The sequence below is a fragment of the Battus philenor genome, unplaced genomic scaffold (genome assembly GCF_028537555.1).
Source record: "Battus philenor isolate CCGP_79_NKW_IND1 unplaced genomic scaffold, ilBatPhil1.0.hap1 SCAF_25, whole genome shotgun sequence".
NCBI classification, from domain to species: domain Eukaryota; kingdom Metazoa; phylum Arthropoda; class Insecta; order Lepidoptera; family Papilionidae; genus Battus; species Battus philenor.
The window spans coordinates 9761239-9787732 of record NW_027181688.1 but is presented as its reverse complement, the minus strand read 5'-3'; the positions used below and the strand labels follow the sequence as shown (position 1 = coordinate 9787732).

The window sequence follows — 26494 nt, the reverse complement described above, 5'->3', positions numbered from 1 at the left end:
AGCCGCAGCTTTCTCTGATATCTTCATTATATATATATATATATATATGTGTGTGTGTGTATGTGTGTGTGTGTGTGTGTGTGTGTGTGTGTGTGTGTACACACTTCGTAGATACACATGCTATAAGGGAGTGAAAACAGCATGATTGTAATAAATCAAAATAAAAAACAAGAAAAATATATCATGTAATAGTATTTTTTATTTTGACGCACACAATTACAGATGTATTACGTATGCAGGGGTGGCCAAACTGCGCATCTTTGAACGATTATTTTTGGCCCCGATTAATTGTAGAATTATTTCAATATTTAAATTTATATAACCTATGTCAGCTACTGGGAAATCGAAACAAATTACTGGTGTGAATAATTATAATTATTGTTATTCCATCATAAAATTAGCGAAATCCAAATACCGGTCGTAATTAACTAACCGGCATCTTAAGTATTATTAGGAGTGCTGTCATATACGTGTGCCGTTATTTCTAACTTCAATACACATATTTTGCACTTTTGATTTTTGTAAAAAAAAAATTTTTTTTGCGTGTTTTAAATGCGCATTCCATTGCGGCTCAAGATATTTAAAATTTCGAAAAATGGTTCGCACTATCAAACAGTTTTGCCACCCCTGGTATATACATTGAAAAGACCGTGCAGTATGTATTGAGTTTATTGATTTTCTCTATTGCTTGCAGCTCGCAGCCCGCATGGGGGCACCCCTACCAAGATCCCGAGCCCGGTTGGCACCCTACTGCATAGGAGAACGCCGGTGAGTGTTCAGAGTCATATTTCTAATAATAACATTGTAATTAATACATATTTAGCATCAGGAATAATGAAAGGCTGTTATACATTCCTCTAGGCTTCATAAAATTTGTAACTCTAGCTGGCAATTGCATACGGTATTGTACACTTCCATGGTAATGTCTCTGTAAGAGCAGCATTCGTCTCTGTAAGAGCATAAAATTGTTCATTCACGTCTTTATATATACGGGCGAAGATTGAATGTACAGTAATACCCCGCTTTACGCGACCACGTTATACGCGTTTTCACTATAACGCGAATTGCAAATTTCGCGCTCAAATGCCTCGAATTACGCGAAAGAGTGCGTATAAATATAATGTAGTCATCAACTTCTCTATGGTGTCTTGACCATCTGTCAAACAATTAAAAACAGTGTTGGGTGTTATGAACGTATTTTACAAGAACGTAAACAAAACGTTACCCAAAAGACAATAGATGTATTTTTCCGTAAAAAATATGAGTATGTATTGCATAAAGTGTTCCTAGAATTAAAGTGATTGATTAAAATGATTTGTATTTTTTTGTAATAATTTTTGACTATGTTTAATCATAAACCTCGTTATACGCGAATTTCAGTTAACGCGATTTTCTTTGGAACGTATCCCCCGCGTAAAGCGGGGTATTACTGTACACACTTCTACTTCGGACTTCGTGCTGTTACTATCACAAGACCTAGCAGCCCCAGGAAGAATCCCACATGTCTATGATGTCGTGAAATAAATTTAAAAAGGCCATAAACTTATAAAGAAATCCTATTATAGTGTAAAGGATTTTTAAGTGATAATAAACCATGGGTAAAACAGAGGTATTAAACATATTGTAAACGTGACCACAAAATAAACCCGTCTTGAGTTTATTCTCAACTCTTCTCAAATCATTGTGTGTTCGGAACTCTCGTAAGTTTAATTCGAAGGGTCTTATAGGGGATTTTAACCATATTGTAGTTTCTATCAAATTGGTCTCATCTGGCATTCTTATCATGATGTATACAAGAGGTCATTGTGAATAATCCTATGTGAATAATATGAATAAATAGTTGGTTTATTCATAAAGACCAGACAACTATAAAAGCACCTATTACCGCGGTACATAAAATTAGCACTAATTACCGACGTATCAGATATTAAATAATCCAATCTGTTATGTTCACAAATGATCAATGTATATTCATTATCAAATATTTACGTTAAGTAACTACCGAATAAACAGTTATAGATCCAGATAGAAGTCTTGACTTTTACTTTTAGTTTCTATACAATGGCTTATACAATATGTCCCATAAATCAACGACAGAAATTAATTTGAAGAAATTAGGTTGTTTTTTTTTTAATTATTGCAATTTAAGTGAACGCGGCGTTGCTCCCCTACAAGTAGACCAACAACAGATTAAGTGTCGGGAAGTCGCTGGATGCGAGAAGCGCAAAACAGGTCGTTTCGATCTTTGGGGGAGGCCCATCTTGCAGTGACCGTCTATTGACTGAAAATCGTTTTAATATTTATTTTTGTAAAACCTAACCTTTTTGCTTTTATGTTACTGGGAGGTAACCCCTCTGTAGAAAACAGACAAAGATTGATAATGTTATGGTCTGACTTTTAGTAAAACAGTGTAATCTAAAACATCTAACTTAAATAGGACAATGACGTTGATTTATGGGACAACCTGTGTAGACAATAGAACTTATTACCGCGGTATACAAAATAGTCTTATGACCAAATATTTAACTTAATTCGATAAAAGATGTAAGTTAAAAAATATTTATTGCCTTTAATTTTGTGTTAATTGGTGTACGTAAAACATCGTTTATTGATGCTGTGGTTCTCTATACTGCCGGCAATAAGTGCTGTATAGTTTCTAGCTGAATTGATTTTTATTGGTAGAAAGTGAAGACGAAAGGGCGTTCATAATTTTGTTACTTTCGTCATGGCTAACATTGCAACGATCCATTTGCAATGGATTTAACGTGATTCTAAATGGATATTATAGTATCACAAGCGTGTACAATATACAGGTGATTGGTGGTGATTGGTTATAGGTGATAACGCTTTCGAAAAAGCATATTTCATCATCAGCATCAGAAATAAATAATGTTATGTTAATATAGTAAGAAAATTTGTTTTCATAATTCGGATTACTATTTATTAAGTAAGAAAAGGACTAATATTTTGCCTCTTCTGCACATGCAGTGGTAGTCGTGCAACAAAGTGCACCGCCCGCCAGCCTGATAAATGCGTATGTGGCAAACAATGCGAATCACACAACCGCCACCGCCAAATTACTTAACACGTGTTTCACCCCTCCACCCCCTCCTTATGTTACACCGATTAGTACCAAACACAGAGTCCTAATCAGAATCCTAACTCAGTCCTAAAATAAAGAGCACTGCATTGCTAAAAAGCTTGAAAGCTTTTTAATGACAAGTGTGGTACGCTACAAATTTACCTCTTTAAAGTTTTTACAGCTAAAACCAGTCACTGTGTGTTGTCCCGTTGAGTTTGTTCTCAGGTTTGAGGTATTTATTCTTTGCACAAGTGGTAGAGTTAACTTGACGTCAATGAGAGACGTAATTCATGTTGAATAAAGAGTTTTTGAATTTGCTTGTAAACAATTATAATTATTATACTTTCTCCTATCATTTCTGAAGGGCGTGCTGGTATTGAAAGGCTTCGAAGGAATTGATGAAGAGTTATTTTCATACTATACTATCTTCTCCCCCCCCACTATTATTATCTATATATAATTTTTTAGTTTTACATTTATATTTTCATGTTGTCTCTTTCATCTTTCAGAAATAAACTCTTTCTTTCTTCCTTCTTTCATTCTCACAGAATTCATTTACATTTCATTTATACATCGCCTCAAATCCTTCGTCACATTTCTTAGAGCCTTTCTTAGGTTCAGTTTATTTTCCTTATAACCAGAAATTAGTCGAAGTTACGTGGTTGTGTCTGCAGACGTTGTAACCAAAATAGCTTAGGACTCGTCGGTATAAAGCTCAGATTCTGTTTTTAATTTCAAGCTGTTTTTTTAGCTAATTATTATAATTATATGGTTTATAATCTCATTATATCTAATCATAATTAAATCTCCATAGGAGACCGGCGTTCCGGAGCAACGTGGAATATTTACAATGTTCGTACCGATTATTAATGGACAAGATATAATTTAGATTCTTATACTCTATTAGAATATACTTTATTGTTTTTTTTTCTGATAATAAAATGATTGTTTCAATTGTGTATTGATTTTGTAGAGTTTAGTTGTAGTTAGATGCATTTTTTTGGTTCTGGAATGAAGACCATGATCCAAAAAACGTGACGTTCACGTTCACCTATAAGTTGGAAAAATGACAGTGTTTCTACTCAGTATTTTTGAAATCTTTGGGAAAATATGTCCAGCCGTGGACGTCCTGCGGCTTAAATGATGATGGATGTGATTTGTGTGACAAAAGCATGGTAAGGATTCTTAAAGACTGTTTAATTGTATTGCTAACAAAAATTGCTATACAGAATTTTATAACTCAAAATAAAATTTTATTTTTGATAAGTTTTTGTGCTTGTCGCTTTGAAGGAATGGTAATGCGTAGTACAAGGCTATCAGCATTCTTTCAAGTGCACTTTGGTTAGCAAACGAAAGAGAAAAATTCAATTAGTTTTAAAGAAATATAAGGATGTGTTTACACTTGTACATTTATGATTGATGAGACAAATTTGATTTTAATTCCAAAAATATCGGTTTGGTTGCCTGTTTCGGAGGTTCATGCTGATATAACTTTAATGTCACTTGTTTTTTAAACAACTTTATTCAGAAATGATATATTTTTGGATCATATTAAGGTTTTACTATCGTCACTACAAGCATAGGACGCCAACTCCTATATAGGCAATCACAATTGTGTAATATTTTTCTTTAAATGGTTCAATTATTATTGAACACGTTTAATTTTCTAAGTTATGAATCTTCGTTCCTCGAAAGGAATTATTATAAAAGTAATAAAACTTATATATGACAGGAAAAATTGTTTTTATTAAGGAAAAAATTCAAGCAAAACCCCATCTATGTATCCAAAAACAAACGAAAACACGCAGTGTTGTAACAGCCCTAACAAATCTTTCTCACAACCACTTGCAACATCTCAAATAACTTTTGATGTAAATGTTTATGTTATCATGCCCGTCAGTCGGTACACAGAAATGCAAGTATGCTTGTTAAGATTTCACATCGCTGGCTATTTATGGATAATGAAACACACAAAAAAAATTATTGTATTTGAGTAAGATACCATCATACTGTAGGCACTTAACAAAATCTTAATACAAATATTTAAATAAAAATTTTCAAGTGTCCATCTACATGTGCTTTTGTATAGTAGTTTCTTTTAACATCATAAGTAGTAAGGTACCACCGGCTCGGAACGATGATATCTTGAGAAGAGCAGACTAAAAACTTAACAGTAGCTTTTTAAAATCAATTTTAACAATTTTTCATGTGAACATTATAATATCAACCATGTAAGTCAAAAGACTTCTACACTAGGAATTAAAAACACTTGAATCAATAAAATTAGTGATTAGATTCTTAATTTGGCTTTGAGGGTCTGTAGTATCAGTTGATTTTGCAATAGTGGTCATTTAGTATAAAAAGGAACAAATAACTTTAATCATCATCAACATACCATCCGATAGACACCCAAAAGCACAGTCCTCCCACAGAGACCGTGATGATGTTTGGTCTTTCGCTGCTGAAGACCTGGAGTGGGGATAATATAACTTGAATCATTCCGCCCATAGACTCCCACTGCAAGGCATAGGCCACCCCATAGATATCTTTGGGGATATACCATAATCGCCACGATTGGCAGGTTGGTTGGCGATCGCTGTGGTAATATGGTACGCAGACGCTGCTGCCTATTCTCTAGAAACTTGTATATAATTAATGCACAAGGTGTGAATTATATAAGACAGTATGGGATTCGAACTCGCGTTTTAGGTTCGCAAGTGTCAGTCCTCAAGCACTGGGCTGCCACTGTATTTACAACTTATTAACTTAAATACTAGTGTATATAACTAATATGCATTACGTTCTTTTAATACTATGTTAGTAATTGATATCTACAAATAAAAATGCAAGTATTCTTTCATTTAAGAGTTGGAAATGGCTTTCAGGCTTTTGCAGCTAATAGGCACAGTTGCAAATATGGTTTGAGATCGACGTCCACTGCTGCACGTAGGTCTCAAATAGTTTTGAAGGTAATTTAATTATGTTGACCTCAACATTTATCGAAAATATTCCAAAAAAGTTATTAAGTACATCTGTCCGTAACGTGTTATTGCAGTCTGTATTAACTGCAAACAAAGCCACTGGCAGCTGACATCAGAGCTATAAACTTCGCATTAAATTTACTCAGATGTCTTGGCAGCGAGGGATGTTTATTTTGAGCGGGCAAGGTTAAAATGAAACCGGTTTTAGAATTCATTTCTTTCGATACGAGACGGATGTTCGATGTCAATGAAAATCCGGCAATACGTTGCTGACCGAGAGACAGTAGCCAAGGTATTGTACCGGTCATTTGATTTGGCACGTCTTTAATTTGCATCGCGAATAACTTTAACTATGTATATATTGAAGGTTGTTTATTTGACGTCCCTGGATGCGGTCAGCACAAAACCGGTTATCGGTGCGATCTTTGGGGGGGGGGGGGAGAGGGCTATACCTTGCAGAGGGTGTCTATCGACTGACATGAATAAATAAATGAGCTATACATTCACTGCTTTAAAGCTTTCACACTTATGATGATTATTGTCAGTAAGTTAGGTTAGCTGTTAGCTATCTATATATATATAAATGAATTTATGTCTATATGTCCTTTATAGAATCGTAAACTATGTATTTAATCATGTTATGATATTTTGCAGTTGTTGTTCATAAACCCACGAAGGTTTCTTAATTGGTATGACGAATTTTCGGCAGGTGGCGCCTCTGTCGTTTTAATGAATTTCATATATATGACACAAAGTTAATTGTATTTATATGTAGAGACAGGCTTCGTAGAACACTATCCCTGTCCCACACTACTTACGTGACGTTTTGTCAGTCGTTGTATTTCGTGCGACAGAGATAACGCTTTACGAAGCCGAAATTAGCCGATTATCTCTTTCCTGAGGACGATGTGCAATATTTATCGCCGGCTACTGTACTTTCCATCTCTGTAGACTTTGCACTGCAAGTAGTAATTGACCTATCACATTCCAATAGAAAAAAAAAATTATGTAACGTATTTTAAAGTGTTTAATTTATACAGGATGATTAGAATTAGATGATGAAAGTTTACTCGTATATAGCTTTCTGCTAACAAAATATACATTCACCACAAGCTTTTACACCCATAACCAAATTCTTAAAATATGTAAAGTGCAAAGACTTGTAATTTAAGATTCCTGTGATGGCAAACCCCGCATATCTTACGTGTGCCTTCACCTTTAGGCTAGGGCATTTGGAAAGGCATTGCCGACCTGTGAGTCATTGTAAAGGATCGCTTGCTTCCTACAGAAAATGAGGGCACGATTTCGCTACATTACATTACTATACACTCCACCTAGTTAAATCAAAACATATTTATAAAGTTATATAAACAAATTTCTAACAAAGGATACTGTATATATTATAACATTTTTATAAATCCCTTAGAATTGTGTGCCAAAACAGAATGGAATTCTATTACTTGTAATACATTCTTGTATTTTATAACACACGCCACTACCTACAGTACTCGGCGATAAATATTGCACATCGACCATTGGTGCTCTACGAAATCGAAATTATCTGATTGTCTATTTCTAAAGGTCGATGTGCAATATTTATCGCCGGGTAATGTAAACAATAATTAATTTTAATAAGTAGTAATTCGAATTTTGAATATTTTTTTTTAACTAGTCTTGATAGTATTGATTTTTAAATTGACAACAAGTGTAGTACCATCACAAATCCCCCCCCCACGACACGAATCAAGGTCATGAGAAATCGCTGGACGCGGGCAACGCAAGAATGATCATTGTGGTAATCTTCGAGGAAGCCCTTGCAGTGGACATCTATCGACTGACATGAATAAATAAATGAGCTATACATCCACTGCTTTATAGCTTTCACACTTAAAACCAATCGACCTATATAATAAATGACACTACACCTGAGTTACAAGTCAGTTTATAAATACATTTCCTACGATCATTTTTAGGAATACCCTCACTTATCAACATACCCTCACTTCGTAATTTTAATGATTGCTAACATAAGGAATTTTAAATTTATTCTATTTTCTATGATATCGCTTCTCGTATTCTTTTGACGTACACTGGTAATCATTATGAATGATCTGAAGAATAAAATGAATAAATAAATACCAAATAGGACTTGTCTTCATCCGGTGACAATTATATGAGAATTCATTTATTATTTGCATCATTCTTTAGTTGAAGTTGAATAGGTTGACATATATGAGTTTCGCCTTAATCAAGAGAAATATTGAAACCGGAAGACTGAGTGATGGTAGTTTCATTATCATAGCGAAGAAAAAAATTATCATTTTAACTACTGTGTTTGGCACTAATCGGTGTAACATAACTCCTGAAGATACCCCGTGAAGGGGTGAAACACGTGTTGAGTAATTTGGCGGTGGCGGTTGTGTGATTCGCATTGTTTGCCGCATACGCATTTATAAGCGGGCTGGCGGGCGGTGCACTTTGTGGCACGACTGCCACTGCATGTGCGGAAGTGGCTAAATATTGGTCCTTTTCTTACTTAGGATGGACTTCTGCAAGGTAACGCCTGATTCCATTAAATAACTAGAAGACGTTCACTACTAGACATAGGCTATCCTCTACTGATTTCCAATAGAACAGGTTATAGGGGTCCTAAATATAGTGTCTTTTAGGACTTTAAATATGGTTGTCTATCCACCTTGTGAGTAAATGTCCTTCACTACGTTTGCCGGTATGTCGTCCCGACTTAGAACTTTAAGGCTCTAACGGACATGTCTGAGTTGATGTTAAATAAACAGTTGAAATAAGGAGAAACCGTCAAGTTTCGGATCCAACATACTTCTTGACAACTCTTTGACACGCTTTGTATGCGCTTGAAATTTTCGCGTTGCGTTTGGGATTCAGATAGTATATGTTGACTTTTCTCAGAGAGATCATATATGTAGGATAATTTAACATTCAATAACATTCATACTGTACCTCTATATAAGGTGTACGGAACTCTGCTTGATATTGATTCAAGCTGCCACTTGTTAGATTTTATTATACACTAAATATACGGTTTTATGGCGGATTCAGTTTTACTACCTCTTAAATGTATATTTTTAGAAATGAATCGGTTAGTTCTGTTAGTTATTTTGTTCGTATAGATAGATTTAAATAGAAGTCTTTCTCTGTTTTGGTATCACGTTTTTATTACATAAACAATAAACTTTTTTTTATCATTCATTTAAAATTAAATGCTCTTAGAAATAATAAATAACTAAATGATAATATAGCAAGAACAAACGATTTCAAAATTCGTATTACTACATTTTAAAATTATTCATTGTTTACAGCCTTTACAGGCTTTGTTCTGCAAGAAGCTATTGGCCTGCCGCATTCCTATTGAAACTTCGATATTTATGCAGGGGTGATTGGAAATAGGTGTAAAGGCTTTAACATGTTAAATTCATCACTCTAAAGCTTTTAAAACAAGAACAAATCATCCTGTATATTTGGAAAATTTTCCAACTTCTAATGTATATTTATATTCTATTCATATTTAGAAATATAATTAAAGAAAAATTAGTTTCTATGATATGTAAAAAATACGATGTATTAGGAATGGGATTCTGCAAGGCAATGTTCTTGGCCCGACATTGTTTGTCATGTATTAAGAAATGCTTGCATATGAGTATTACACAGCCAAGACATCTAGCGCAATGAATTCTTAACGCGTTTTCATTTAGTATGCGCTTGTCGTTTGTTTATACCAGTGGTTCTCAAAGATGTTCAGATGGCCTCGTTGGCGTGAAGAAATGGTGGTTCACAATTGATCTACGAAACTTTATGAGCTTTCAAAAGTGAAGAACTAAAATATTGACTTGATGAAAATGAAAAATTTTCTTGATAGGGATCAAGAAAATTAAAATGATATTTTTTGTACATTTATTTATTTTTGCACCTGGAAACGTATCCTCTATAATTCCATATAAATTACCAGTTGCATATTCGCAGCATATTTATGGAACACATACCCCTCGAATAAAGAGCTTTTACTATAAAACATGTCGAGATTTGTAAAGCCTTTCGTAAAGCTTATTTAGACGCGAAGACAGACGGAGTATGATTTGTGACGACTAGTGTAGTTTTTATTTATTAATTCACAGCACAATCAATTAATTAAACAAATAACTATAGTTGAACTATAGGTGGTTGGAACGGAAATTTTCATATTTAGATCTAATTGATATTCTTTGCCGAGCTTTGGGAATATGGTAGAAATCTAGCTGCATGGGGTCCACCGGCCAGCAAAATGTTAAAGCATTCTATGGCAAAAAGTTTGAGAACCTCTGGTATATACCGTCGGTAGGCGCGTCACGTTGGTAAGGATTTTGACATCCGCAGTATAAAGCATCATAGAGGCAGCCGGTCTGTAGCAATAGAATGATTTAAACATGAGTGCCAACAATAACTAAGCCGTTCACATTTATCTTGAGCATTATACACGTTTGTTTGTGCATCGTCAGTGCTTGTATGCCGACAGCTGTACTTGTTATTAACTGTGATACATTTAAATAAAGTGCATAAATAAAATAAATATATACGTATTGTATTTTCAACCACTAGACCAACACAGTCTAGGTCGCGGGAGGTCCTGGATGTGGGAAGAGCAAGATCGATTATCATGTCTGTCTTCACATGACGATGATGATTTTATGATTACACACGTAACTAATATTTATTTATACGCAGCTGCACTATAAATATCTTAAACATGGAAGTCGGTCAGAGGCTAATTTTCTTTTTTGTTGTTTATTTGGTTAAAAAGGATTGATATGTTATTAATTAAGTACTACTTGCATATATAAGGTTATTAAAATAAAATACGCAGTGGTCTGCACTGCGTATTTTATTACGTTAGCATGTTACTTCGCGCGATGATGGCACCGTACTGGCTCATAAAAGGTAGTCCGAAGGCATCTCGCGCTGGCCAGACCAGCAGCCAAGTTGTTAAAGAGTTATTATTAGTCTTATAATGTTCTCATTGTTAAAACATGAGCCGCGTCGGCACATGGGACATTTCATCATGAAAGTCAAGTACGGATTAGTTAATGTCACATTTCTTTTGGATTTTTGAATACAGAATATACATTTATTAATTTATTCATATGTCATTCGTTATACGCATGAATAAAGCAATGAACAAGGAATTGAATAAAGAGGCTATAAAATGTGTAAAAAAATATGTAATAGATGTTTTAATGGTGCACCAAAATTCGTAACGCAAATGCATTTCTTATCGTCCTAGTGTTTTAAGTAGGCCGAGAAAACTTGGAGCATACAATAACTTAATCTTGTAATAATCTTCTTTGTAACTTGTATATGCGGACCGATGAAAATATTTAAAGCTTAATTCATTGAAGTAAATCCTATAATCACATTCATTCATTCTTAATGTCAAGACAAGAGAGTCCAGTTGGACAGAAACTATAATCAGATTGAACTCCCTTATTACGGCATCCTTCAACTTAAAGTTATATTGGGTTTCAAACGCGCCCTGATCCGAGAAGAGTCCACAACAAACACAGAACAGGTATTTTTATTACTTTCATTATACGTAATAAGTGATAAAATACTTATCTCAAGTTGTAGACTCTTGGTTATTGCACAAGCTTTATAATCACTTAAATAAGATTTTTTCACACTGTAATACCGTATTTAAATCTGTTTAAAATTACATCATAATTATTATTATTGCAGCCTGAAGTAGTCCAATGTTAAATCTAAGCTTTCTTATAGATTTTCAATAGGACCGGTACGAATTGGCCTGCATACAACGCCTTCCCACGATTGATCTGACTTCCTTATCTACTCTTTAACCTACTTTTCCATATCTACTTTTAACCTTTATCTTTTAAGGTAGCAAACCTCGAGGGCTTCCTAGGAAGCCTCGGCTCGGGCCGCTGCATACTATAATTTCACCGGACGGGGAAGCCGCCTAGAGCTTAGATCACTTCGGTGGACGCTCCAAGAAGTGATTAGATTTAAGTATGTCCACGAAGGGATCTCGACTCTTATATTCCGTCTTAAGGGCTCCCGAGACGGCCGGACCTTGATTTGGTCGGTAGTTATTGCAAGGATTACGTTACTACCACAAAGCGCTGGGAGAAGGAGTGGCTAAACTCCAGTAACGCTGCTATGTACTATGATCGGGAGTGGGCATCCCTATGATATAATTCGACGAATTTAACAAGGTCATTTGTCAATTTATGGATACGTGATAATTCAGAGACATGGTGTAGTGTATTTAATGTCGTAAACAGTTTCACTTGAGTTAACAGTTCTTATGAAGCACAGAGGTATAATACTTTTCTCAAACTTCTTCTACAAATCAGGAATAGTTGTTCAAGTATTGTTTTAGTGCTATTTATGTACATATTTAATTTTATTCGTATGCCAGCTAGCGTGATTGTAGATTTAAAACTTAATTATGTTTTATCTTACGCTCGTTACTGTGCAAATTATTAGGAACGTTGTTTCCTCTCTACTATACTCCTCCGGTCAGGGTTGTCAAAATTTGAATAATTATTTTTGCAGTGAAATATTACAAAAAATAATTTAATAGATACAATATAATCATTTGATCAACAGGAGGTTCACTGCTGCACATAGGCCGCCCCCATAGATTCCAATAGGAACATTTGTTTAATCCGAAGCATTAAAGTCGATCAAAAAGCGTGAAGCGTGTCAAAAAGCTTTCCTACGTCTTTACTGTATATAGCTCTGAGACGTGGTCGTTTAAGATAGGCTTTATAAACAGGTTCAAAGTCACCCAAAGAGCTAAAGGGGGGGGGGTGTACTTGGAGCTTGCAGGCGATATCGAAATGAGAAGATCCGCAGAAAAACCAAGGTCATCAACATAGCTTGAACTTTATTATTCGTTGACAGTGGGCGGGGAACATCGCTCATGCAGCCGACAGCCATACGGGCCTGAAGGTTCTCGAATGTAAATCTTGCAGTGGGCGTCACTTGGTTGACATGATGATGATGATGATGCAATTGATCTTAGTGTCCAAGATCAAGTAATCGAAATCAAATTTTAATAACAAAGGGAATGACATTTTGCCACCGTGTAAACACGTCCTTACATTGCTTTCACTAACCAATAAGTTTGTACACTTTCAAGATAATTTGTATTAAGCGAAGGAACTGCATAAGTTATAATTAGATTTTTACAGCAGGATTGTTAGATGTCATTGTTCGAGCGTTACGTCGCGGTTGACAGCCCTGACTGATGTTATAAAATTAAGACCTACACTTATTTATGCAAGCCCGTGTATTCAGAGTGGAACAGAGAGAGCAGTGTTGCTCATTTCACTTTTGCGGCCATGGTTCCCGTGCAGTAACGGCTATGTGCGATAATAAGTTTTGAAGCTATTTTCTCTAAACCTACCGTACTTAATAACCAGTCATTGGAATAGCTGGCGCTATTTACGTTAAATTAAGATTAGCAATTATGCTAATATAGCAACGTTTCCATTTCCGTTATTTAAAATTATTGATGATTTTTTGTTTCTGTTCAAATATCAATTGAGTTTTAAAATCGGTATGATAATTATCATGTTCTGCGCCCCGGAAATTTTTGAAGATTTTCCATTGAAACCGCAAGGGGCGTACACGACCCACACTTTAAAAATTAAAAAAATCGCTTAAGACGTGTGGTTGACAATAATACTGCAAAGCTATAATTAGCGGGAAAAAGTTCTAAATTTTAATATGCATTAAGTATGCGCGCGCATACGTGATGTGAAGTTATCTATATTCGACCATACAATTAATTTTTTTATAATCCTTTGTTTTTCAATGAGAACTGCAAATGGCCTGAACGGAAAGAGCAGCGGGGGTCGTATATGACTCACGTGGCATGGAATGTATTAAACAAGGAGATTACGGGACATAGGCCTCCGCAAAAAATATCTGACAGTTGAAAGCTTGTGGCTGCTTTTAATTAGCATCTTATATTATTAAAAACCGTTTGTAAGAGTTGAAATAAATAATGGATTTGTAGTGTTTTTAACAAATTATCTTAAAATGGTAAATTCAAGATAATTTTAACCATTTGTCTGTTAAGCAATTTTTGCAAGAACGCTCTAAAAACATGACATGTTTTGACTCGATGTCGTCAAATAGAATACTGTCATTTGGACAAATATCAATGAATATTAATAATTCTTTTCGTGTTATAAACAATTTTTTTAAATTAAAAACTTTTTTTTGATGACTTATAATAATGCTATCATTACTACACTACTCCCACGGAGTAACAAAGACACACTGAAACTTTTCGAGACAAAATAACGCATCGCTTTTGCGCCGCGCAGCAATCACACGGTTAATATATAATATATATATATATATATATATATATATATACATATATATATATGTATATATATATATGTATATATATTATCATTTTCTTAAAATTATATTGAACATGTGTGTGCGTGATGATAATAATACAACCAAATGGAGCTGAACTGGCATCCTGATCTGAGAAAATCCAAAAGGAACACTCTTTTGTGATCACAATTATCAGTGAAAAAAGGACCAATATTTAGCCACTTCCGCACATGCAGTGGCAGTCGTGCAATAAAATGCACCGCACGCCAGCCCGCTGAAAAAATGCGTATGCGGCAAACAATGCGAATCACACAACCGCCACCGCCAAATTACTCAACACGTGTTTCATCCCTCCACGGGCATCTTAAGGAGTTATGTTACACTGATTAGTGCCAAACACATTGCCAATCACATATATCACATCACATAAATCACAATTATCATTAATACAGAAGATAGAGGTGTTCATACCCAAAGTTTATTATCACTTAGTAATAAAAAAAATCACACTGGATTGTATTGTAAAACTGTACGCAGTTGTCCAATACTCACAGTTTTTACGAAGCCCAATGAAAGGTATAATAAGCTTATATTTATTTCTAGCGCTCGCCTTATGTACGTCACTATACTTCTTATATATATATATATATATATATATATGTATATATATATATATGTTTCTAAATTGGAAACCACGCATAAACGCAGCGAAAAACGTCGATCCACAACGTGGACAGATGATTTAGTTAATATCCATTTAATGGAATCAGGCGTTACCTTGCGGAAGTCCATCCTAAGTACGAAAAAGACCAATATTTAGCCACTTTCGCACATGCAGTCGTAGTCGTGCAATAAAATGCACCGCACGCCAGCCCGCTGAAAAAATGCGTATGCGGCAAACAATGCGAATCACACAACCGCCACCGCCAAATTACTCAACACGTGTTTCATCCCTCCACGGGCATCTTAAGGAGTTATGTTACACTGATTAGTGCCAAACACATTGCCAATCACATATATCACATCACATAAATCACAATTATCATTAATACAGAAGATAGAGGTGTTCATACCCAAAGTTTATTATCACTTAGTAATAAAAAAAATCACACTGGATTGTATTGTAAAACTGTACGCAGTTGTCCAATACTCACAGTTTTTACGAAGCCCAATGAAAGGTATAATAAGCTTATATTTATTTCTAGCGCTCGCCTTATGTACGTCACTATACTTCTTATATATATATATATATATATATATATATATGTATATATATATATATGTTTCTAAATTGGAAACCACGCATAAACGCAGCGAAAAACGTCGATCCACAACGTGGACAGATGATTTAGTTAATATCCATTTAATGGAATCAGGCGTTACCTTGCGGAAGTCCATCCTAAGTACGAAAAAGACCAATATTTAGCCACTTTCGCACATGCAGTCGTAGTCGTGCAACAAAGTGCACCGCCTGCTAGCCCGCTGACAAATGCGCATGTGGCAAACAATGCGAACTATACAACTGCACACTGCACTTTGTTGTCCTTTTCTTACTTAGTTGATGTCGTCGGAAGAAGCTAGGTGAAGATCGCTTTTAATTGATCCTGTTGGAAATCTCTGGAGGAGCTCTTTATCCAGTAGTGGGTGTCTGATGATTGTCATGGTGACTTTCGTAAGCATATCACCACCCTCACCGGATTAAATGGCAAGTCCAAAAATGCAACTTTACAGGAGAGAAGAAAAACTAAATATTTTTTACGTAAAACAGTGAAAATATTTATATATTGCCTATTTTTAGCATGTCGATTAGTACTAAAGTTTTTACTCATATTAAACTTGTTTACTTTAGAGAAAAAAGATAACTTTGTGTACCTCCATTGCAAATATTAAAAAAAAACCCGATAAAATTCATAACGGCTTGTCATTGACTTGTCAAACGGATTGTCATTTTATTCGGTGGGGGCGACAACATGTGTTAACAAGTTCATTGCGTTAGGAGGTCTGAAAGAACCCTTGATTTTTCAGAAGCCATTTTTAAAATTCCTTGTATATTATTGAAATTGGTTTGATAGCATAATAAAGTAATATAAGGGACATTTTGGGTCTCATACGCAATATAGGAAAATTTATTATCAGGTTCTTGAAAAAGTTTACGCAGCGAGAGTGTTAAACAATCATTCATGTTTTTTATTAATGTTAGTATGGAATTAGACAGTACTACTAAATATTAAACAAACAGATCTCTTCTCCCTTACGTTTGACTTGGTAAATATCCTCAAATGATTACACTTATTTCTCTGCGATGCTTGTGTACTATATAATTTATTTCAATTACTTGTTGCCGTGTGAATCGCAGAGTAATTTTTGAACAATAGATAGATCGCTTGCCATTGAACGGACATCTATGTAGATTTATAACGATAACCTAATCTTTTGTTGAATTTTATATTCAAGTGGTAGTTTACTTTGTATATGATTTAGCTGCCAAAACAATCATAATAACATTGATTATGACAAAAAAATATGAAGCTATTTCTTGTAACTAAACTGATTTTTTTGAATAGTGAACACTTATACATGTTGATTCGTTATATGTGTGAATTTATAGCAATATTTCTTTTAATTAATGTATGAGAAACCCCAAAAACAATGTAATAAAAATAAAGTAAGATAAAAGAGTTTTTGAGATTTATATTACTACATATTAAAATTGGTTATTGTTTACTATTCGATGCTGCCGACTTTGTACTACCAGAAGTGATAGTCCTGTTACATTACAATAAAAAAATGTAATTTTTTTAGACTGATCTTTTTTACATGATGAAAGAGTTGTAAAAAAGTTTTTAAAGCATTTGTTGACAATTGTTGACAACTATGATACAAAACAATGTGGCGAAAGAATTGGGACAATGTTAAGAAATGTTAATGAAAAGAAGAGAACAAAAGAAAATGTGATGGATGAAAGAAGATGTAGTAATAGAAATTGTGAAGGACGAGAGTAGAGAATGCAAATAAAAATTTCCTAAAACTTGATAGGGGAAAACGTTTCCTAAAACTTAATAGGGGGAATGAAAGGCCCCTCAAAAACGGGGACCATTAAAGAAATCTGCTGGGTTACTTTCGTTCGTCTACAGCATGGTTGCACAGACTTATTAAGACTAGGGGCCACTCGGGCAAATCATGAACTGATGGCGGGCCGGCCACCAGAAATATAGGTAATTAATTTTTTTTGGTTTTATTCTGGAATAGAATTCAATATTTTACGAATGTACGAGAGTATTATTTTTGCTGTCGGTGGGCCACCAGTATTCGACCGGCGGGCCGCGGTCTGTGCATCCATGATCTACAGATATTGTCATTTCAAATTTGAAGTAAAATGTACACTTAGTACGTAAATCAGGACAGTTGTGTTAATTGGCCTAAATATTTGGTTAACGCTACCAACCACGTGAGTGAAGCCAAAGAAGTGTCGCTTACATCCGTTTCCGTCTGTTGCCACAGGCCAATTGTTCTTTTTTAGTTCATACACCCCCTCAGCCTTGACCGCACGAGAGTTCCGTTGACAAAAAACAAATGAATGCTGTGACGAATCAAAAATGTTTGTTATTGTTAAAATAGTAAAAGAAATAATTACATTCTTGTGATTGTATTAGCTATATGAATTTCACACGTTTTGGACATAGATATTCCGATAGTTTTTCACATGAAGTCAGTTCTGAACACAAATATTGGACAATGCCTAATCATACTTATTATGACAGCCGGTAAATACCATCTGCAACAAGGGGTAAGCCTCCCCCAAAGATCGCAACGTTGACTCGACATTGAATTTACACTCGGTTTGTTGAGGGCCGAACCAAGCCCCTTTTAACGGCTTGGTTCACCACTCGAGAACCTTCGAACCTCAACGACCGTAGACTGCATGAGAGATGTACCCAGCCTTTGCCACTTCAGGCGACCAATTCTTCGAGCGTTGCTCTTAAATATTTGATGAAATTAAATATTTAATGAAATCAGGCGTTATTGGCGTCTTGTAAATACACTATGGACGTCCTCTATTTATTGATCAAGGTCTGGAAGTACAGATAAACAATAATTAAATTTAATGTGAGGATAATGACTCTCACTCTCCATATACATTTATTATAAGTAAACTCCATGTATCCAGCTCGTCTGATGGTCCCGCAAAAGACATGTCCAGATCAAAAATCTGGGACTGCGTGTCCCGTCTCCTTCTCTCAGTGCATTTTTCCTCTTAAGATTATTTGTTTACATGTAATTTACATGAATTATTGTAGGATCATATTGTTATATATATACTTAGGATCACTGGTCTCCAGTGGCTATTATTGATGAGTGACAGTCCTAGCAGAGGTCACCTCGTGCGGTTCCTTGAGCCTAGAGAGGCCAGAGCGCAGGCCTTAAAAGAGATCTTAAGGTAGGCGTCCGTTGCGCGGCCTTTACGAACCCTCGGAATATGCAAATGCCGTTTGGACAGCAGTGATATTCCTGTCCGAAAGAAATAGTTTTTTTTTTGTTAGAAAGGGCCCCCGTTATAAGGGACCTATCCTTCATCAATATCCAGGGACAGATTTTCTTACAATTCCACATTTTTTTTACTTCTATTTTATTTCTCTTTCTTTGCATCACAATCCCAGTCAAGCATGGCTTCTAAAAGAAATGGATTTGGAGAGATTTAACATTTCGGAACCAACAGTGTTTTATGTTTCTTTGTGACCCTGAAACGTGAATGGTAAAAGAGAAAAGAAAATCGTAATGAGGTTTTGAAAATATGGTATTAGAGAAGAATATTGCTGATAAACTCAAAGCCGCGCGAATTTCTCCAGGAGCTCAATCACAAATGACGCTTCTAGACAGTCATTTACTGTAAAATTATAAAATACATTGGCAATCTTGAGAGAAAAACGACGCGTAAGAATTGTTGTTAAGGATAGAGAGAGGCTTTACGATGGACGGTTCAAGGGGTGACCCTCACGAAAGACAGCAGTAGAAGATTAGCCAATTGAACATTTTTTGTTCATGATCAAATATTTTTTGACAATAAAAAAAATATTAACTATTAAAAGAAATGGAAACATTTTTATAAGAAAGTAGATATAAAGTCAACGATCTAAAACAATAATAATGTTTTTATTAGGCACGCTTTAGTTATAACAATAGTATATAAAATATTGTCTTCTATATGCATATACTTCTCATAAAGTTATTAATAAAAGAGAGCACGGATCATAACTTTCATATCAAATTTCGTTTCATGCTGTTGTTCAAACTTGAACCTTACGCTTATCAACTTAAGTGTTATAATTGTTTATAACATTTCAAAAATGTAACCTTTTGTTATGGATCATATCTCCATTCCTACGTCGCTTTAATACGTGATTGTTATTAATTACTCCGTTAACAATATCCACGGTTGGCAAAGTTATGAAAGGCTTTGATATTTAAATATCCACCTTATGTCTTGTTAATAAGGCGTAGTAAAGTTTACTAATAATTTTGTCGTTCAATCATTGCAAAATTATCCTTATTGCGTAAGCATTAAAACATCTTTCGTTTAATAAATGTTAGTGTGAAAATATGCTTTATGGCCTGGTGATAAGGTCCACGATACGTGGTGTAGTGTTTAGTTAAATTTAACTGAAATGTTCCTAGGCGCCTGTTTAGGTCGTGACTAAGAAGGAAGCCGTCTGGATTTATCGGTCTAATAATAATTCTAAAATGGTTTCTTCTTTGGGTTTACTAACGTTATATATCTGTGGTCAAGCCGTTGTTCGACCTGCCTTCAAAGTGGACCGAAGCTAGGTTTCTGATTGAACCTTCATTTATATGCTATAAAATTTTCATCAACATCATTATTACAGCTGAAGGATGTCCAGCTAGGCTTCCCAGTAGATTTCCAATAGGATCGGTTTTCTTTTTTAATAATGGCCCTCCCTTTTTGGCGACCTCTTGTTCCTCATGCCATGTGTGGGACAGGGACGTTACAACTCGATTAAAGTTTTTTTTTTTAATTTTACTCTTTTGTTTCACATTCTCCTTTCATTCTTCACAGTTTCTTTCTTTATATTGAAATCGTCTCCCGTGGATCACCTTTATTCCCTCATCTTCGTTCCTAGACCACAGTTTTGCTATATCATCACAGTTTTGACTAAACTTTTCGATTTTGTTTATATTTAGTTGTATTTTTTATTTCTAGTTTTTATACAATATTAGCCATTTTATTATCTTTTCATATTTACTAAACCAATAGGACCGGTTCGAAGTCGTGGTTTCTTCACAGCCATTCGTTCTGCGTGCTATGTGGCCTACCAATTGTTACTTCTTACTGAACTGCTGGTTTAAAAGTTTAAGGCCAACAAGATTCCGGATAATTTGTAAAACCAATTGACCAATCAGCATTTGTCACAAAAAAAATTTGCTTCAGATAAGATATTAATATTAATTTTATGACTTTCATTATATAATCTATGTATGTAATATTTTTTTTATATATTATTTATTTATTTACACAATATGATGTACACCAAAACTCTATACAAAAAATGTATAAAAATAACATAGTAACTAAAAAAAAACATTTTATAAACTGGTACAAGAGGCCTTATTGTTCAAGGCGATATATAATAGACAAGCTTCGAATAAAGACATGAAGGAAAGGGCTGTTTAGGGTATACATAATAAAAATAAAAACATTGAAAAATAGTACACATTTCGGAGTAATTATATAATATACTTGCATGTGTGTATAGTAATGTATGTAGATACATACATACATCTACATACATTACTATACACACAAATACGTATTTACAAACATACTTTTATAAATATATAAACATGGATCTTCAAAAGCCTACACGAAGTAACTGCCCTGAGTATTCCGTGGGAGCCTTCTAGCCTTGCTTTCTAGAAAGAGGTCTAAGTTAAGCGCATTCCACGCTTTACTCCCTAAAGCCTCCGGAATCTGTAAATGCTAGTAAACTAGAAAGGTTACCTTCCGTCACAAAAAAATATAAAATTAGTCATACAGGTGATTATAATCAGGTATAAGAGCTATACATTTATTGCTTTATAACTTTTACACCCTACTTCCTCCAATCAGTCTGAAAAAGTGATCACTCTAAAATATTTAACATTAATTTTAATTTTTCTATTGCAACAGGCCAGTAATTTCTGGCAGTACAGTCTGAAGGTTTTTTATTATTTCTGAAACACCTGATTGATGTCACATTATATACATTCACTACAATCATTTTGTATAAGATTAGTCATATACTACAATTATATATTTGCCGTTATAAACACAAAAGTTATAAATTAATTTACTAATTAAAATACGTTTATTCATTATGTTTTTTTGATATCATTAAACAAAACAATGAATCTATACGGAATTGTGCCGGAATGAAAAAAATTTTGGACCGAGGATATATTCTACAAGTAGGGTGACAAAATTTAATGTTTAATTTAGTGGAATTTTTTTTAGAGCGAAATTTTGAGTAATAAAGATTTAGATAGCGTGGACTCTCTAGTAGTTGAAATTGTTTCATACAGTTTTATTGAGGTGAAAGTAAAGTCTATCCACGCTCGAGCTGAATCATTCGTGTTACATTTACTTTTTAATTATGATATCGTTATCAAGCTTTTCATGATCTTAAAGTCTACTTTTATTTATTAGCTTGTTGGCGACCATAGCGTGTATTTTTTTTAAAGTATTGCAAATGCAAAATATCACTGCAAAAAACCCTGTCCAAATGTCATTAGGATTATCGGTTCCAACCAGTGGGGGGCTCATCCATGCCAGGTCTAATCGTGGACGCCACTCAGAACCTTTCGGCCTCCCAGCGAAGCTCCGACCATAGTCCTCTCCATTGCACTCTGTCCTTGTGCCCATCTTAAACGACGACGTCTCAAATCTATTGTGTATATTAAAATTTTATTTAAAAGAATAAAGAATGTCCATGAAAAGAATGTCCAAGAATGTCCCAAAAACTAGAAACGTATGTTAACCTTCATATGACTCACCTGTCAAACTTTCGCGGCAAAAAAGGCGCTCGCCTCTACAATGCGGCACGGTGCGTTCTGAATCACAATGATGGTGTGTTTTTTTTTAATTATTTTTATTTAACTGTATTCTCGTCTTTGCCAACTGGTTATTTTTAGAAAATTGCATTCGGAGGATTAAATTTAATACGTTATTTTCCTTTTTTGCTGACTCTACGATGGGTTTACGCTTATTATATTTTTGTTTTGTTTCTGTTATTGAATTATTACAGACCCACATTTTTATTAGTTTTTACATGAATATGGCCTTATATGAAGGGTTTCGGTTTCACCAAGAGACCATGGAGGAGACCACCAAGGAGAGTTATGCTTGGAGCCTCACTGTGAGACCGAATTAGAGATGAGGAGATCCGCAGAAGAGCCAAGGTCACCGATGTAGCTGGAAGAATTGTTCGTCTGAATTGACAGTGGGCGGGGCATATAGCACTTGGGGTTGTCGGCCGTTGAGATCGGAAGGTTCTGGAATTGTGACCAAGAGTGGCTAGACGCAACGTGAGCAGGCCATCTCTAGAGGACCAATAGCATAGCCGTGTCGTAGAGAAATGGCTGGATATCGTGGCGGTCTTTGGGAGAGGATCATGCCTTGCACTGGGCATCTATCAGCTGATATGATAATGATGATGATTTCTAGCACTTACGGAGTGTGAGTACAGGGTACGCCAAGCTCCTTGATAGTCGAAACCATTTTCCAAAATATGAAAATTTTTGCGAGCCTCAATTAAAAACGTATTTCGAAAACGTAAATAAAAGTACCGAAAATTTAAAATTAACTCTGTCACTTTAATCAACATTTCTTTAAATTTTTTGTAAATGATTGGTTTTTGTCAGTAATTTAAAAGACATTTTGACGTACAGACGGAACAATTGATTTTTTTTTAATTTATAATAACACAAAAATGAAGAGTGAACTCCGGGTACCTTTATCGGGAGCCACAGGTAATAATACGAATAGCCGCAAGTGACTCGCGGGCCGCATGCTAACCACCTCTGCTTTAATATAACTTTAAAATGGTTTTATTATTTATTTCAATCTAGTTATCATTAATGATTGGAAAAAATAATTTTCCTTTGATTACGTTTGAGTTAGATTAAAATTTCTTTTTTTTTCGAACACAGATTCAATATCGCAATTGGATCATGACTGTCAGATGTTTTGTTTCGCCGGGTTTGTTCTAAGATTTCATTTCATACCTGTAATCTATCTGCGATCGTGAATTGTTGAAACTTTCTCTTTATGATTTTAAGTTCTTTCTCCTGTTTAAATTTTATAAATAAGTTTAACCTCGTTGTAGATGAACAACTTCTTCAAAAATCAATGGTTTTAGAAATAGCTAATAACAATATGTAGAAAAAGCGCTTTCAAAATTCGGATTACTACATATTAAAATTAGTTATTGTTTAATAGGTTCCTGTAGACTATATTACCAGAAGTTATTGGCCAGTCGCGTTCCAATAGAAAAGAAAAAAAATATTTTTCAGAGTGATCACTTTATACAGGTTGAAAGGTAATAGGTGTAAAAAATTAAAAGATTTTTGTCGACAAATGTGCTGTACATTTACAAGCTTTTACACCTATTACTAATCATCCTGTATGTTCTTCCCGATCTCTCCGAAACTGTTAATTGCAGCAGCCCAAATCGTGCAATTAACGCACTAGAGTGTTTTTTTGTACGGCTATGTTATTGATAGTCTGCAGAAAATCAATCGAATCGATTGCGATCATTCGAATCGATTTTACAAAATAAATGACGGTTAATAGATCCGCCATCTTGAAAAATGCAGTTGAAAATCTTTTACAATGATTCTCTATCTGTGTATGATGTAGTTGGTTGAAGAAGTCTGTTTAAATTATTTCTTTTAAATCTATAAACCTATTTTCAAGACGACGATAATGATTATAATAATCTTAAATTATAAAAGTGCTTATTCCTCGTTTGAATTAGGCAGGATAAACTATATATAATCAATGTGTAGGATGCGTGGTTTTTGTTTAACATATGTTGGTGTTGCAAAAGCGTTAAAAATGGCGGTTCTATACCTAGATGCACATGACTGCGAGAAATATATATTTTTTCAGTCGATAGACGCTCACTGCAAAACATAGGCCTCACCTCAAAGATCGCCACGATGACATCAAGCAACTTCCTGGGACTTTAACTAAGGCCTCAGTTCAACAAGAGTGGGGCTTACGCGCAACTGGTATACCGGTTCGTGGCGCCACTCTAGAATCTTCGATTGTACAAGTAATATGCCCGCCTACTGCCACTTTAAACGACCGATTCTTCGGGCTACGTTGGCGACCTTGGTTTTCTGCAGACCTTCTATTCCGCGAACATTATCAAAGTTTAACTGCATAACAGTTTGGTATATATTGTAGAGTGCATCACAATGTACATGTAATTCCGTGAATATCATTTAAGTAAGATTAATCATTAAAGTCTGAGGGGCCTGCAAATGTAATAAAAATATATAACGGAATGAATAATAGTTTGTTTAATGGCGGCCATAATTTCCAATTGCAACAGATAATTAATAACATAAACATGATGGCGGGTAGTGACGATCGACGGAAGCCATCTTGGAGCCATATTGAATTAGGGTTACCATACGTTTTATTAAAATATGTGGACTGAATTGATAAGACGATGAACAGGAAATTTTTATCAATGTTGGTTGCGTGAAGAATTTATAATATTAAAAAATTTGTCTATTTTATTCTTTTTAGTTTTTCAATAATTCTATATTCTTAATATACAGGATCATAGGATATAGGTGTGAAAACTTTAATGGGGTTTGTTTTGCTCATTTGATGTCAATAATTATATGGTACACGTTTTTGAAAAATTAGTAACTAAAAGCGTTTTCAAAATTCGGATTACTACATATTACAATTGATTGAATTTTACATTGTGAAGCAGTTTTTCAGAGTGATCAATTAAAAATACTGTTATTGGTAATAATGTACTGTAATTATAAAAATAGGTAGTGATCTAAATGTAAAAGCCTTTAAGCTTTTTACTGGCAAATAACTAACCACTGTGCATATGTATTGTGTTACGAGAAAATTGTGAATTAAGAAAAAAAGAACAGTAATGTAAAGAAGTGTGCAATCTAGTAATACAATAACTATGAAAATAAATACATTTTATGTGATATAATTAAATTTGTAAATAAAATTGTCTACATAAGTAATACATTAATAATGGCAACATAATAACATAAGGAAGTTAAAAAAACTTAAAGGAAAACCTATCGTTGTGGTTTAGGAACATTAATGTTTACAATGGTGCTGGTTGTTTTTTATTAGAAAGTCCTATACCCGGGATTTTTTTTATGAGATTGAATCAGGAATGAATAGATCCATAGACGCTCGAAAACAGTCGAGATAGTGTAGCGGATTGGCAAGTTGAGGTGGCAGTGGGCAAGGATATAGCGCGCAAAACAGACTGCCACTTAGAACTTTCTTGCAAGTGCAGTGTAGAACATCGACAGGGGATGCTTACATCCAGCGGTGGACGTCCCGCAAGTGATGTGCGAATGATGATTGCACAGAATTATATATAAAAAAAATATATTTATTTTTATTGTCACTACTTTTCTTGTATATCTTCTATATCATTTCACTGGTTGTTAAACCTAAATAAAAAAATATTTTTTAATTTCCGTAAGAATCTCTTAATGTATATTATATTTCTTTGTCAAGGGCACCGCTGGCAGTATAATTATAGTCTTAACCAGATGTAATAAATTAATATGATGGTCGCAGATGTGTGTTGTCAGAAAATATTAAGTTTAGGTAGTAATGGTTTACTACCTAAACTTAATATTATATATATGATATGATACATAGTAGTATGATTGCTCGTCTGAATTGGTAGTAGTGGGGCACATCGTATGTGCAACCGTTGGTCGTTTGGGCCAACAGACCGGTAGACCGATGATGTAGTTAAAGTCGAAGGAA

At 34.6% G+C, this 26494-nt stretch overlaps 1 protein-coding gene across 2 annotated transcripts in view; it reads left to right on the top strand.

Moving 5' to 3' along the window:
* LOC137924885 (uncharacterized) overlaps positions 1-26494 on the top strand; it is an 82924-nt gene that overhangs the window by 9380 nt on the left and 47050 nt on the right. For both annotated transcript variants that reach the window (XR_011107617.1, XM_068768271.1), the window contains exon 2: positions 695-768. Coding sequence is in view for 1 of the 2 variants with exons in the window: in XM_068768271.1 (XP_068624372.1) it covers positions 695-768 (74 nt within the window). In the remaining variant the exon portion in view is untranslated. The remainder of the gene's footprint in view (positions 1-694; positions 769-26494) is intronic.